The 15,379-nt window shown below is 32.0% G+C and overlaps 1 protein-coding gene across 4 annotated transcripts in view; it reads right to left on the reverse strand.

Annotated features, from left to right (window-relative positions):
• The window catches only part of LOC143205244 (uncharacterized), a 95,742-nt gene that overhangs the window by 12,538 nt on the left and 67,825 nt on the right, over positions 1-15,379 (reverse strand). For 3 of the 4 annotated variants that reach the window (XM_076418418.1, XM_076418419.1, XM_076418415.1), the window contains exon 1: positions 14,839-15,061. The exons of the other annotated variant lie outside the window; for it this stretch is intronic. In XM_076418418.1, the coding sequence (XP_076274533.1) occupies positions 14,839-14,923 (85 nt within the window). In that variant the 5' untranslated portion in view covers positions 14,924-15,061. Of the gene's footprint in view, positions 1-14,838; positions 15,062-15,379 lie in introns of those variants that run through there. 4 annotated transcript variants of the gene reach the window in all.

Consider the following 15,379-nt stretch of genomic DNA (forward strand, 5'->3'; position numbering starts at 1 on the left):
TGAAAATGCGCTTGTTCGCGAGCTGGTGGACATGCCGGGAACTTAGCACCGCGTCACTGCTAACCTCCTATTTTCCAGGCTGAAGCGAGTCTTATTCGTCACTGCTAACTAGTCATAACTTTTGCCCACATGCGGCAACACATCCAATCGTGTGTTAATTCAAGTTCACGAATCTATAGTTAGTATCATCATCTGTTTTCTCGCTGGGTCCTCGTGCCCAATAACGGCTGCCCGGTTGGCGGGTGCCATATCCCCAAATTTAATGCAGTAGCAGTAGCGACCCACAGGGATCAACTGTGAGGCTGTTTCGGTGTATTGGTAAGCTCAGAGGCAGTCCCACATAACGCGGTCCAACTTGTCACTCCAGGGCAAGTCTCAGATACGACCAGGTATGCGTCATGCATTCCACCCTCTGCTTTTAGGTCAGAATATATATATGTATGTATGTATATATATATATATATATATATATATATATATATATATATATGTAACAAGAGAGAGCAAGATGAATAATTTTGATCGAGTAAAAAGTCATAAAAAATACAAAATTGCATATTGATATCGAACTCTAACTATAGGTGATGATTAATGATTGTAATTGGTATATGTGATGCCAATATTGAAATAAACATAAAACTTGATAAAAAAAAAAAATAAGTGCAACCTACGTTTTTCTACATCACTTTACCGCTAACGTAATATATACAGACGCATATTTTAGAACAACCATGGCAAACAGTGGTTTGTCTATTATAAAAAAAAGCGCTAATGATTAAAACGTGTATGTATTTTTATTAGTTCAAATTCAAAGTCTTCCAAACAAGGCAATTATAAAATATAAACACAACGTTTTTCATCTATATGTTTTTTTTTTCGTTTAGCTACAATTAAAAAGGATTATTAATGACAAAATACCTTTGTTAATTGGACGCACACCATTTTCTGATGTTTGTTGTAGAATATTAGTGATGTGTTTTTTATAGTGAATTAAAATGGACGGAATACGTCAAGTCCTAAGCATAGGTATATGTAATAGATGACGAATACTAAACTTACAACTAAACATTATTTTAATCAACAGTCAGTTTCGTAATGGTTACAGAAAATGAGTTAAAAACATTGAATCCAACATTCATTGAAAGAAAAAATTAGAAACGCTAAATAAAATTAAATGAACTGCTCTGCCTGCCATTCCTTATTTAGCAGGATATCAGAGAGCTAATAGGGCTCATCAATCAGAAGGAATCCGAAAGATTTTTAGGGAAATAATCCACACATTATATTCATCAGATTGCATATTCTGATCATCAGTTCTTCCAATAAATGTGATCCTTTGAGTCTGCGAAGAAATGTTTCGACAGCAAATTAACTATAACAACCAAATGAAAAGTCTCATAATACCAAGGTCGACGACACATGATCAACTTCTTAAGAAAAAAGTACTTGTGAAATCCTCTAAATTCTCTTTTCTATAGATCCCCATTCGTTCTCTAACAGGATATCAGGAAGCTAAACGGGCTACTAAGAACCACCAGAAGAAGCATACTGTTAAAATAAATAAATAAGCACATCTAGAGGATTTAGGAGAGAGTGATAATACTCACATTATATTCACCAGATTGCATATTCATATTACCATTTGCTCCAATAAATGTGATCCTTTGAGTCTGTGAAGAAATGTTTTGATAGCAAATTGACTATTACAACCAAATGAAGAATCTCATAATACCAAGATCGACAAATATATCAACTTCTTAAGAAAGTACTTGTGAAGTCTTCTAAATTCTCCTTTCTATAGCTCTGATCCCCATTCGTTCTCTAGCAGGATATCAGGAAGCTAAGAGGACTACTAAGAACCACCAGAAGAAGCATACTGTTAAAATAAATAAGCACATCTGGAGGATTTAGGAGTGAGTGATAATACTCACATTATATTCACCGGATTGCATATTCAGATTACCATTTGCTCCAATAAATGTGATCGTTTGAGTCTGTGAAGAAATGTTTTGATAGCAAAGTGACTATTACAACCAAATGAAAAATCTCATCATACCAAGATCGACATATGTATCAACTTCTTAAGAAAGTACTTGTGAAGTCCTTTAAATTCTCCTTTCTATAGCTCTGACCCCCATTCGTTCTCTAGCAGGATATCAGGGAGCTAAGAGGGCTACTAAGAACCACCAGAAGAAGCATATTGTTAAAATAAATAAGCACATCTGGAGGATTTAGGAGTGAGTGATAATACTTACATTATATTCACCGGATTGCATATTCAGATTACCATTTGCTCCAATAAATGTGATCGTTTGAGTCTGTGAAGAAATGTTTTGATAGCAAATTGACTATTACAACCAAATGAAAAATCTCATAATACCAAGATCGACATATGTATCAACTTCTTAAGAAAGTACTTGTGAAGTCTTCTAAATTCTCCTTTCTATAGCTCTGATCCCCATTTGTTCTCTAGCAGGATATCAATAAGCTAAGAGGGCTACTAAGAACCACCAGAAGAAGCATATTGTTAAAATAAATAAGTACATCTGAAGGATTTAGAAGAGAGTGATAATCCACATGTTATATTCACTAGAGTGCATATTTAGATTACCATTTGTTCCAATAAATGTTCCTCTAAAGAGACATATTCTTAAAGAGAAATATTCCGTAAATAGATTGAAAAGTGAAAGAAAACTGTAAAATGAACAAACATATATTTTATTACAATGAGTTAGAGGAAAAGTAATTTCGATAACTTTGGATACGCAAAGTGAGTAAAAGTATGATCGCTGAGTAGACTTTAAATGCACATATTGGGAAAAAACAAGTTTACCCTTTCCCCAACTTTATCTAAAACAAACAAACCTCCTTCATATACACAAAAATAGAACTGAAAAATATTTCTGCTCCTAATAGCCGTGATATTCTATTAATAAAATGGCTGAAGATTGTCGCCAATACCTTCTTCTTTTTTATTAAGTAATGTACGTATAAAGAAACAATTAAAGCAAACAACTTCATGGACGTTTACTTATATGCGGAATATGGAAACTAATGGACGTCAGTGAGTTCAAAGGATGGTTTTGCTAATGGAGTAGCGAAGTTTTACACGGTAAAAATCATAAATTCAGTTTGATACCTCTGTTTAGTTACATAACATACCATCGATTTGTCTGGGTAAATAGATATTATTAGGTATGCACTCTGATAATTTTTCGACTTTAAAAAAGGCATTTACTGGGAACAATCGGCACAATGTATATTAATCAAAAAACTTTTTCGTATCTCTTTATTCAATTCGTGTGACGGCCATTTCCTGAAACCGTATCTAAAAACAGCGGATTCATCAGCTGTTAAGCTGCTGTACTGTAATTTTTTTTGAGAGTTTAAGCTGAATCTTTTTACAATAAATAGTGCTTTTCATGGTCTTCCAACTTCCAGACACCTCCAGAGGTCCTCCAAACTGTTCTTTATAATTCGCATAAAAATCATAATTTTTAAGCTGTTGAGACCAAGCTGTCTCAGTCAGAATATTTGGAGTGAAACAAGGGAACGTCTATGTTGCAAAAAAAATCTAAAGCAGTTGTGCTACAGGGCAGTGTAATGAAGCCAATCGTTTATTAAACACAACGATAATTAGAAAATATCATCATGGCTACATTTGTTGATGATGCTCTGTTACTTGTTGATAACATGTAAGTAGCAATAACATGCGAATTGAAAAATCTCCGGCCTGACACATAGATGGTGCTACTAGAATTAAATCCATATATTTTTTAGTTAGTCCTAACCATCAAAAGATGCGTGTATAAATTTGACAGCTGTCGGATGATTAGTTTGTAAATTATAGCATTTTGAGTGAAGCAATTTTTGTTATTGTGGAAAAAATTGATAAAATGGAATTTCGCGTGTTGATAAAATATTGGTTTTTGAAGGGAAAATATACAGTTGAAGCAAAAAATTGTATTGATGTCGAGTTTTTGGACGCTACCCCAGGAAAATCAACCATTAAGGATCAGTATGCTAAGTTTAGACCTGGTGAAATGAGCACCGAAGACAGTGAACGCAGTGTGACGCCCAAAAGAGGTTGTTACCGACGAAAACATTTAAAAAATCCACAAAATGATTTTGAATGACTGTATATTGAAATTGAATGAAATAGCACACACTCTAAAGATATCAACTGAACGTGTACATCATATCATTCACAAATAATTGGGTATGAGAAAGCTCTGTGCATAGTGGGTGCCGCGCGAGCTCACTTTTAACCAAAAACAACGACGAATTAATGATCCAGAGCAGTGTTTGAAGATGATCAAGCGCAATAAACCCAAGTTATTGCATCAATATGTGAAAATGGATGAAACATGGCTCTACCATTTCGCTCCGAAGTCCAATCGGCAGTCATCCCAGTAGATTGCACACGATGAACCCGCTCCAAAGCGTGGGAAAACGCAACAGTCGGCTGGCAAGTTTATGGCGTCTGTATTTTGGGATGCGCGTGGAATAATTTTCATTGACTACCTTGAAAAAGGAAGGACCATCAGCAGCGACTATTACATAGCGTTATTGGACTATTTGAAAGAAAGCAAGTGCTGCTTCATCAAGACAATGCACCGTGTCACAAGTCAGTGAAAACGATGACAAAAATCCATGATTTGGGCTTCGAATTTCTTCCTCATCCACCGTATTCTCCAGATCTGGGTCCCAGCGACTATTTCCTGTTCTCAGATCTTAAAAGAATGTTCACTGGGAAGAAATTTTCGTCGAATGAAGAGGTGATCGCTATTTTGAAGTAAAGGACCAATCGTGCTACAAAAATGGTACCGAAAAGTTGGAGTATGGAGTTAAAATGTATTTAAAAAAATATATCTGATTATTTTAGATGAGATATATGTGAAAATATTGAACGTGCCTTTGAAATTTGAGATTTTCCATCAACTTCCCCTCTTACCTCCATCAGATCCTAACTTGGTTCCGATGGGACCACCTCGGAAGTGTAATCTTTCGAATAAAAAAAGAATTTTAAAAATCGGTTCATACTTGACGGAGAAAGGGGCGAACATACGAGTACATTAAAAAAAGTATACAGCTGAACATAGAACGTCCCCCTTTGATGTCGGTTAAAAATAGTGATCAATGTATTCATGTCTGTCGGTCATGATATGTACAAACATTTAAACTGAATAGAACGAATCTATTAATATCAGCAGCTATTAATATCACAACAACCTTTCGACAACATTCAGTACCAAAATAAGACGAATATAAACTCGAGCCAAAACAAATATGTTTAAACCAACGTCAAATAATTACTCCGTAATTAATAAAAAGGATTTTTGGTGTCCCCCTCCGTTGTTATAAGAACATTTTCCATCGATGTTATACCTTACAACACTTAAATCATATTAAGGGATATGGGTGGGTGGAGTTCGAGAAGAATGAAACAAGTAATTAAATTTCGGCATATATTCGGTTCTTATTAGTTAAAAGTTGTTGTCTCCTCTGTTGTCTGCGTATCATCACTTTATTATATATCGATACTTAAGAACAATGTCGATTTTTTTTTGCTGGATACTGAACATCCACCCAATTCAATTAACATCATTTATCAATATGCTCTTTTTGAGTTCGGCATAAACAATATCGATAATGTATTAGTCTCATAAAATTCGACCGAGAAAATTAAGTTTTTAAGCGGTTTTCTTGCTAGATGTCATGAATACAATACGGTAACTAGCATCGTTTGTTTTTCTCGATGTTAAATATAATATGAAATGGGTAATTGATTTTTAATTTAAAATATCGTCTATTATCTTGTATATTGAATTCAATTATGTGACATTTCTCTACGAAAAAGAGTAGTTTTTCATTAAGTATTATTGAGTTATTTAGCTCATAACGATGCTAATTATGGAAGGCTCAAAATAGGCTTTTCGATATTCATTACTTTTGTTGCTTGAGTTGAACAAATCTGCTGCCGAAATTCTCCGAATACTTTCAGGGGCTTATGATGATGATTTTCCGTCATATCCCAATTGTCAATTTGATGCTTCAACGATTTAAAAGTGGTCTGGAAAGCCAAAAATGTTCAAAGGTAATGAATTGCAAGGTTTATTGGACAAAAAAACAGCTTAAACTCTCGGAACACGTTTCAACAGTTCAGCAGTTATTCGGTATTTTAAAATATGAGTTCTCGTAGAAATATAATTTATTATATTTTACAAAAAGAAAAAGGCAACATATGGTATTGATAATGTGTATTAGTTTTAATATTTATTTAACTCTTCTTAAGATAATCAACTTGCTACAAGTAATGGAAAATTTGGTTAGTTTCATTCTACATCAATGGCATTTTTCGACTTTCTTTAATGTTCTTAGTATTAATATTTATTTTTTGTTAATAAATTATATAACTTAATATTTTTTGTATTCGTTTCATAGCATTCATAAAATCCTAAAATGAGTTTTACAAAAAGGTGACACGATATTCATTGACTGTTAGATCATACAAGGTTTTGCTGGGTCAGCTAGTTTAAGCACATTTATAAGAAACATAAAAGAGATAAAGAAACAGAAAAGAATTGACGCAAATATCCTATTACCTTTTATTTTTAAGCTGCTGAAATTTCTATCGAAAACGTATGAATTATTAGAAGAAACTACTAACAACGTAATCACCAAATGAATAAAGATATGATAACACGCTTTCACCCATTTTAAATAAAATATCCTTGTTTGAATCTATATATTCTGAACATTGCACAGGTAGAATTTATCTGAAGAAATCTATTAAAAATATTTTTTTCTATTTAAAAATTTAAGCTGAGTTTTGTACAATAAATACTGCATTTTATGACCTTCGAACTTCCAGACACCTCCAGAAGTCCCCTGAAGAACGGTTCTTTATAATCCACATCAAAATCACAATTTTTAAGCCGTTGAGACCAAACTATCTCAGTCAGAATGTTTGGAGTGAAATAAAGGGGAGTCTATTTTACAAAAAAGAAGCTAAAGCAGGTGTGCTACATGGAAGCGTAATGCAGCCAATCCTTTATCTACTTTACATAAGTGATACACAACACTACAGTTAGAAAATATCATTATACGACAGTAACACGACATTCATTGACTGTTAGGCGATACAAGGTTTTGCTAGGTCAGATAGTTTGAATATGTTTGTAAGAAACATAAAAGAGATAAAAAAAAACAGAAGATAATTGACGTAAATATCCTATTACCTTTTATTTTTAAGCTGGTGAAATTTCTATCGAAAACATGTAAATTATTAAGACAAACTACCGACAACGTAATCACCAAACGGATAAAGACATGATAACACGCAAAGAATAGTTAATGTTAAGATGAGAATAAACAATCAATGTTTCAGGATATCATTCTAAAGATATCCGACGAAATTACTGATAAATAGCTGATAAAATCACTAATTTTTTATAAATGTCCTATTTTCTACCAGTTTGCTGAAAGTATTTTAAGTAAAATATCCTTGTTTCAATCTATTTATTCTGAACATCGCACAGATATAATTTATTTGAAGTAAACTATTACAAATATCTTATATTCCTTTTTTTTTGGTTTAAACCGGTGAAATTTAAATTCAAACGATTAAATCATGAGCTATTAAAAGAATTTTCTAAATAAGATTCGCAATACCATCATTATATTATAACATTGCATAAAGGAAATGCACTTTTAAGCGCCACATTTTTAAATATCGAACTGAAGAGATTTCCGATATTTTGCAAGAATGCGAGTGTTTCCTAAAATATTGAACGTTTATGAAGTACAAGGATTTTCCATACTTTTATGAATATCTGGAGGATAGAGGGTCAGGAACGTATTTGTTTTTGGTATTTGGTCATCATATATCGCTGAAATATAATTTAAAAGAAAATAATGTATATGCTGATAGCTTACTGTAAACAAAATATTGTCTAATTAACATATAAATATTACAAATTTAAAATAAAATCCAGGAATACACCAAGCTATACTTTTTAGAGTAATTATCTTTCAGGAAAATAAGACTTTATAATATATAAGTGATAGAAATAATCTTTTTTCGATATTACTGACAGATTTTTATGATTTTAATGCTACAAGTTTCAGAACAAATAGCTGAAAAATCAGTGTTTGTAAATCTATAAATGAAATAGTATTCCTTTTATTTATGATTTTTTGTAGGTTTACTGGCCATTAATTATTATTACTACTAAATCATCTGTAAGTGTTTTTTTCGCATTTTTATACCCTATATATAGTCCCGTTTTGTCTATGTAACATTTCGTTGTTATTTCATCTGTTAAAATCTATGGGATGGGCTTGAACTTCCGCCTTATCTTAGTCCTGCTTGGGGTTTGAAGGTTTATAATTTCAGGTTGTTTGCAATAACAGTATTGGTATTTATCCTGTATATTTCTTGAATTATTCTTACATTTTTATAACTTACATCTCTTTATTTTAACATAACTCCTAGAGTTTCTGTTCTATTTCAAAATTCTGTCAAATGCATTTTCCAAATCAATTAATGCTAATCTGCTAGTATCTATGCATAATACAGTAAGCTCTCTATAATTATTACATTTTTTAAGCGCCTTTTTTATGTATCAGAACAAAAGTACTATTTCTCTATCTTGTGGCGTTTATTCCTCTTTCCATACTCTGTTTTCATTAATAATTCAGTAGCTTCCTTGCCCATATTTCGCAGCATTTCTGGTACTAACTTATCTTTTTCAGGTGCTTTTCCTTTCTTCAGTTTTCTTAGCACACTGTTTGTCTCATCTGTGCTCTCGCATTCTTTTCTTGTCTTATTCGTTATGTATTAATATTACAACTGAAGATAGAGCTTGAAGTTATTTAAATGAGGTGCTGAAATTACTCGATTAACATGCGATAATCAGTGTACAGCTGAGGAAAAAATATAGAGACGCAAATTGAATTTGTTTGGACTGGGCTGGAATGAAAGTCTGTCGAATAAAAGAAATGGGGTTTTTGAAACGATTAGTCTATTGACCAATTATCCTGTATATTTCTTGAATTATTCTTACATTTTTATAACTTACATCTCTTTATTTTAACATAACTCCTAGAGTTTCAGTTCTAATTCAAAATTCTGTCAAATGCATTTTCTAAATCAATTAATGCTAATCTGCTAGTATCTATGCATAATACAGTAAGCTCTCTATAATTATTACATTTTTTAAGCGCCTTTTTTATGTATCAGAACAAAAGTACTATTTCTCTATCTTGTGGCGTTTATTCCTCTTTCCATACTCTGTTTTCATTAATAATTCAGTAGCTTCCTTGCCCATATTTCGCAGCATTTCTGGTACTAACTTATCTTTTTCAGGTGCTTTTCCTTTCTTCAGTTTTCTCAGCACACTGTTTGTCTCATCTGTGCTGTCGCATTCTTTTCTTGTCATATTCGTTATGTAATAACATTACAACTGAAGATAGAGCTTGAAGTTATTCAAATGAGGTGCTGAAGTTACTCGATTAACATGCGATAATCAGTATACAGCTGAGGAAAAAATATAGACACGCAAATTGAATTTGTTTGGACTGGGCTGGAATGAAAGTCTGTCGAATAAAAAAAATGGGTTTTTTGAAACGATTACTCTATTGACCAATTCAAAAAAAAAACGCTTCAAGCCCATAAGGAGATTAAATATAGCGAGATTTGGTCAAAAATATTCGATTCGGTTGCAGTTATGGATGTTGATGACTGACGAATAGATAGTTAAATCCACAGAAGACGGAAATAAATGAGGACTATATACGAATATATATGAATAGGTATTTCTTAGACAGAAAGGTTTTTGTGGATTATAATTTAGATCTATACGTTAACCTCATCGACATCACTGTGTTTCTTCATTTAAAAAGAATGAGAAAAGTATTTTTAGCTGAGAATGTTTAAAGAAATTGAGGAATAAACATAAAACCCATTAGTAACAATAACATTTGTACGGATAATAATATTATCCAATTTTTCTCTAACAACACTAAAGGCCCACAGATATAAAGAGAAGAATAAAAAATTTTGAAAGTTACCGATTTTTTTTTAAATTAAAAACATACGTAATATCAAAAACTTGACTTTTTCTAGGCTAAACAAATTTACATAAGATAATGAACTGGCTGAACTGCCCATCCCCAGAAAAATGTTTTAATTCTTCGGCATTCTTTTCTTAAGTAACTTTCCAAATTTTTTTAGGGAGAACAAAATTAATAAAGTTGTTTAAAATAATTAAAGCCCAAAAGGGTTTTTGCTTTAAAAGAAAAACTGTTTTCACATATATTCGACACATTTTCCTGGCGAAACTAATAACAAAAACTGGTTTACTTTTTTAATTTTTAGATATGTGAAAAAAATATTTATGTATTGATAACTAGTAAAGTTATGCAAATTTGCAGTTGTGCAAATAATTTTAGAATAGTCAGACAACTACAAACATGGTGAAAGTGGTCAAAAGTAAATATTCAAGAGAGGTTACGACCCCTCTATTTACATATATATGGAATATTGTTTATTAACCATTTTACAATCATATTCAATGGTGTACAGTGTCATTGAGACCGATTAGTGAAATTAAAAAATGGGTATCTTTACATAAGAGGAAATAATTTTAGAATTCACTTATTTGTTGGTCTTTACTGAATAAATTAATTTTTTTTAACTACTTATACATATTAGCGAAATTTACCTGGAATATGAGCGGTATATAATTATAAATGATTCCCAGAATATGTTTTTTAATAGAGATATGACAATATGACATTAATTATGACAAGCATAATAGCGACATATCTTCGAAATGTCTGAATGATATAAAAACATGGAAAATATACTTGAGCAATATTTCAATGTAAAAAGACCCTCCATATAATGATAATTACTACTCAGAGAGGTGGATTATGGTTTAATGTTAAAAAATAATTAATATACATGTATGTATTTAAAGACAGATAGAAGATGATTTATAAACGACAACAAAATTGGTTCTATAGATTAAAAAGTGTCCGTGAAGAGCAAGAAGACGAGCCGGATAGTGGTTCTTCCTAATAACGAACAATCTTTCCAATAAAAGACGTTTTTCTCGGTTAAAATTGTTAATCGGAGATTGGTTTACATTAAACTGTCTTGAGTAAGAAAATATCTGTAAGCGGTAAACTTTATTAAAATGTCGTGCAAATAGTTACTATACTGTTATCGGAGGAAACAAAACCATGTGTCTTATAATTTTAAATTCTTTGTTGGGAATATGTCAATGCTATAACCATGATATAATCCAGAATATGACTTTGAAAGGTGTGGTTAATGGGAAAAGCATGCCAACTGTTTGTGACTAAAGTAAATTACACTATTCAAAACTAAAGAAACACCTTTTCCCATTCATATTTCCTAGTTTGTTATATTTGCGTAGAGTTTATACCAAAATCAAAAAAATCAGTGTTATCTAGCTTATTTGAATAATTGTTACAAGATAGGAGTTTAATAAAATGTCATTTGGTCCGCAGATTAAATGAACTGAGATAACGAATCAAATTTCTGCGTTTTTATTTAACACAATCAATTGATTTTAAGGAAATATCTAAAGGAGATATGTTTTCAATAATAAAACAACTCCATATTGACGATTTATTTATTTCAGGGCAATCAACTCAATATTTTCTGGAAATACAGAGTAACTAAGAATTTGTCAGACAATACGTAATTTTGATCCAGATAATGTATCTAAGACACATTTGTAAACCAAATTAAGCTCAAAGGTTTGAATTTACCCAGTGATAATGTAGAACTATTGATTCGAAGAATACTGCAATGAAATCTATGTAAAACAAATGTCAAGGTAATGATTTATAGGAAAATAGATAATTCACTGATTCTCTACTATTCCAAAGAATCACCAAAAAGCAGAAGCATTTGCTGAATATCTATAAAAAACTTTCAAACCAAACGAAACATAATTTGTCGGCCATAGAAGCTGAAAATTAGTCACGCCGAAGGAGCTAACCAAAGTTATTAAAAATGACATTAACCCCAGGAAATCACCAGCTACGATTTAATAACAAGAGATTTACTGCAAAAACTACCAAAAAAGGGAATTATAAAACTCACCAACTTGATCAATACAGCATTTAGATTAAAACATGTCCCAGGAATTTGGAAGATGGCGGAAATTATAATGATCCCAAAACCTGGGAAGTCACCAAACGGAATAAAAGCCTATAGACCATATCATTGCTGCCAGTAATATCTAAGGTTTTTGAAAAACTCCTGTAGAAAAGAATAATACCAATCATAGAGAGAAAAAACCTAATACCAACACACCAGTTTGGATTTATTAACAAGCACTCAACAATTGACCAGGTTCACAGAATAACAGATGTTATTAAAAAAGCCTACAAAAGTAAAAAAGTATGCTCAGCTATATTCTTAGATGTAGCACAAGCCTTCGATAAAGTTTGGCATAAAGGCCTTGTTCATAAACTACAGAGAATGCTACCAAAACATCACACCGAACTATTAAAATTATACATTACAACTAGAATGTTTAGTCAAACAAGAAGAAGCGTACTCTACAATAAAAGAAGCTAAAACAGGTGTACCACAAGGAAGTGTACTGGGACCAATGAGATATCTACTCTACACTTGTGATATACCACAAATGGAGAATATTACAATGGCTACATTTGCTGATGATACTGCGATTATAGTTGTCGGAGACAATAGCGAAGAAGCCTCACGAAAATTGCAACAGGCAAATGACAATATAAATAATTGGACACAAGTTTGGAAAATAAGAATTAATGAAAGTAAATCTATACATGTGCAGTTCACCTATAAACAGCCCGTACAAGCACCAATAACATTAAATAATACTATCATTCCATATAGCAACAACGCTAAACATCTCGGAATGAATCTAGATGCAAAACTTCGCTGGAAGCAACATATAAAGAAGAAAAGCAAAGAACTGGAATTGAAATATAGGAAAATGTACTGGCTAATTGGAAGAAAATCGCAATTATCAGTACATAATAAATTGCTATTATATAAGCAAATACTGAAACCTATATGGACATAGGGAGGTCAGTTATGGGGATGATCTGTAAAGAGTAACATAAATAAAATACAAATTTTTCAGAACAAAGTCCTGAGAGGTATTGTAGGCGCACTCAAATACTATAGGACTGATTACCTACAGATATCGATATACTAATCAAGACCTTCAGATACCCACAGTCAGTCAAGAAATCAAGAGGTCAATCAAATTGGTCATGACGAAAGACTCGATTCTCATGAGAATATTGAAATATTACAGCTTTTGGATACCATCAGAACAGGACACAGACTTAAAAGAATCAAGCCATCTGATCTTGTGTAGTGTTGTGTAGTGATAGATAGGGCCGATACGTCCTCCTACTTATATACCTAGATTTAAGTTATTATAAAGACAAATTGTAGGTTAGACGGAAACGACTAGTAACAACATATTAATTAAATAATAAAAAAAATAATTCCAAAGAAGACTGTTTCGCTTGAAATAGATTTTGAAATTCAAAAAGTGTTAAGCAATATGCTAGAATCTTACATTTAAGTGAAGATTGGAGAGGTTTTGTGTTAATGGTAGAACATATACTGAGAAAATGTAGAATATGGTAATTAAAAACCAGCAAATTATAAAGACATTTGACAAAAGATGTTATTGATTGATGATATTGATGTTTTCTCCGCAGTCGTCTGGATAGATTGAGACTTAGATTGAGAATTTGGAAAATTACAATGAAAAACAGGAAGAAAACTTCTGCGAAGTTCTAAAAGTCATGGAAGGAAGGTATCAGAGCAGACGGAACTGTCACATGAATAATTTTTGTAAAAATTTGATATTTTGATACTTTTTATACTTTAACATAATATAAAAATGGAGATAAAATAAAAAATATTCCCAAGCCATTAAGTTTCGTGAATTGTTGCTTTAAAAGTATTCTTAGCCATTTTGACGTAAAAAATAAAACCACTGTTGACCAGGGTTATTAACAATAATTAGGAATAATAATGTTTTTAGTAAAAAGTCTTGTTATTCTGAATAGCACCTCACTACATATCTTTTCAGGAACTTACCAGAAAAGTAAAAGTGGAACGAATAGAAAACATCGTTTGCTGCTTATAGTCCAAATGTTGGTAAGTATATTATTAAACGTAAGAACGGAAAAAATTAAACGTAAGAAATGTGAAATCCTTCTTTGGATATATAATAAAAAAGTACATATTTATATAGAGTTAACTTTTCCGAGTTCAAGTGTTAAAAATGGTTAAAATTTGCTTGTATCACCACATCCTCTATATAGTCCAGATAATTCTCCATAAGATTATTACTGGTCTTTGTTTTTAACGGAATTTTTATCGAATATATATACAAATTAAGTTATTTTTCAAGTTCAAACTATACCATCCTTTGTTGTTAATACTTAATGTTAAAATATTGATAAAAATGTTGGTAATTATGTTGTTGAATAAATTTAAACATAAGAAATTTGGAATATATAGAAAATAAATAAATAAAATAGTCCAGACAGTTTCCCATGCGAATATTACTTATCTTTGTTTTGGACGATATTTTTAGTGAATAAAACTACAAATTTGATTCCTTTGTCAAAAATTATACTATCCTTGATGTTAATACCTTTAAAATACCACCAAAAAGAGTTGGTAATTATATTGTTAAATAAATTTAAAGGTAAAAATCATTCTAGGAGTCATTTCTTAAAAGTTTATAGTTCAAAAGTGTTTAAAAAATTGTTAAAACTTACTTGTACCATCGCTGAAGCCTCCGACTACCTCCCATATTAAACAGAAAGCGAGAAACACCACCACGTTGGAACTTGGAAACTTCATCGTCGTGACGACACCTGCGTCAGCGTCGTGCACCGAACCAGAAGATGCTGTTACGGTTCGTCTTCAGCGACGAATTGTCCCTCCGTCACCTACCACTCTCTTTTATAGGGGATGCAAGTCGGACAGGGGTGGTTAATAGGCGCGCGCGTTGAACAACGCTATCCAGAGTGTAACAGGTCAATTGAAAAGTCCCCGGCTTACCTTAGTAAAACACATTTTTTAGCAAAATTATTTTTTTTTATTCAACATAATTCCCTTCAAGGGTGATACACTGATTATAGCGACCCTCCAACTTTTCGATACCATTTTTGTAGTAAGATTTGTCCTTTTCTAAAAATAGGCCTCACTTTCGGCGATCACCTCTTCATTCTTTTGATATCTGAGAACAGGAAATAGTCGCTGGGGGCCAGATCTGAAGAATACGGGGGAAGCAATTCGAAGCCCAATTCATGGACA

The sequence above is a fragment of the Rhynchophorus ferrugineus genome, unplaced genomic scaffold (assembly GCF_030347505.1).
Source record: "Rhynchophorus ferrugineus isolate W39M unplaced genomic scaffold, kcgeb_rfMv2 rfM11, whole genome shotgun sequence".
Lineage (NCBI taxonomy): Eukaryota > Metazoa > Arthropoda > Insecta > Coleoptera > Curculionidae > Rhynchophorus > Rhynchophorus ferrugineus.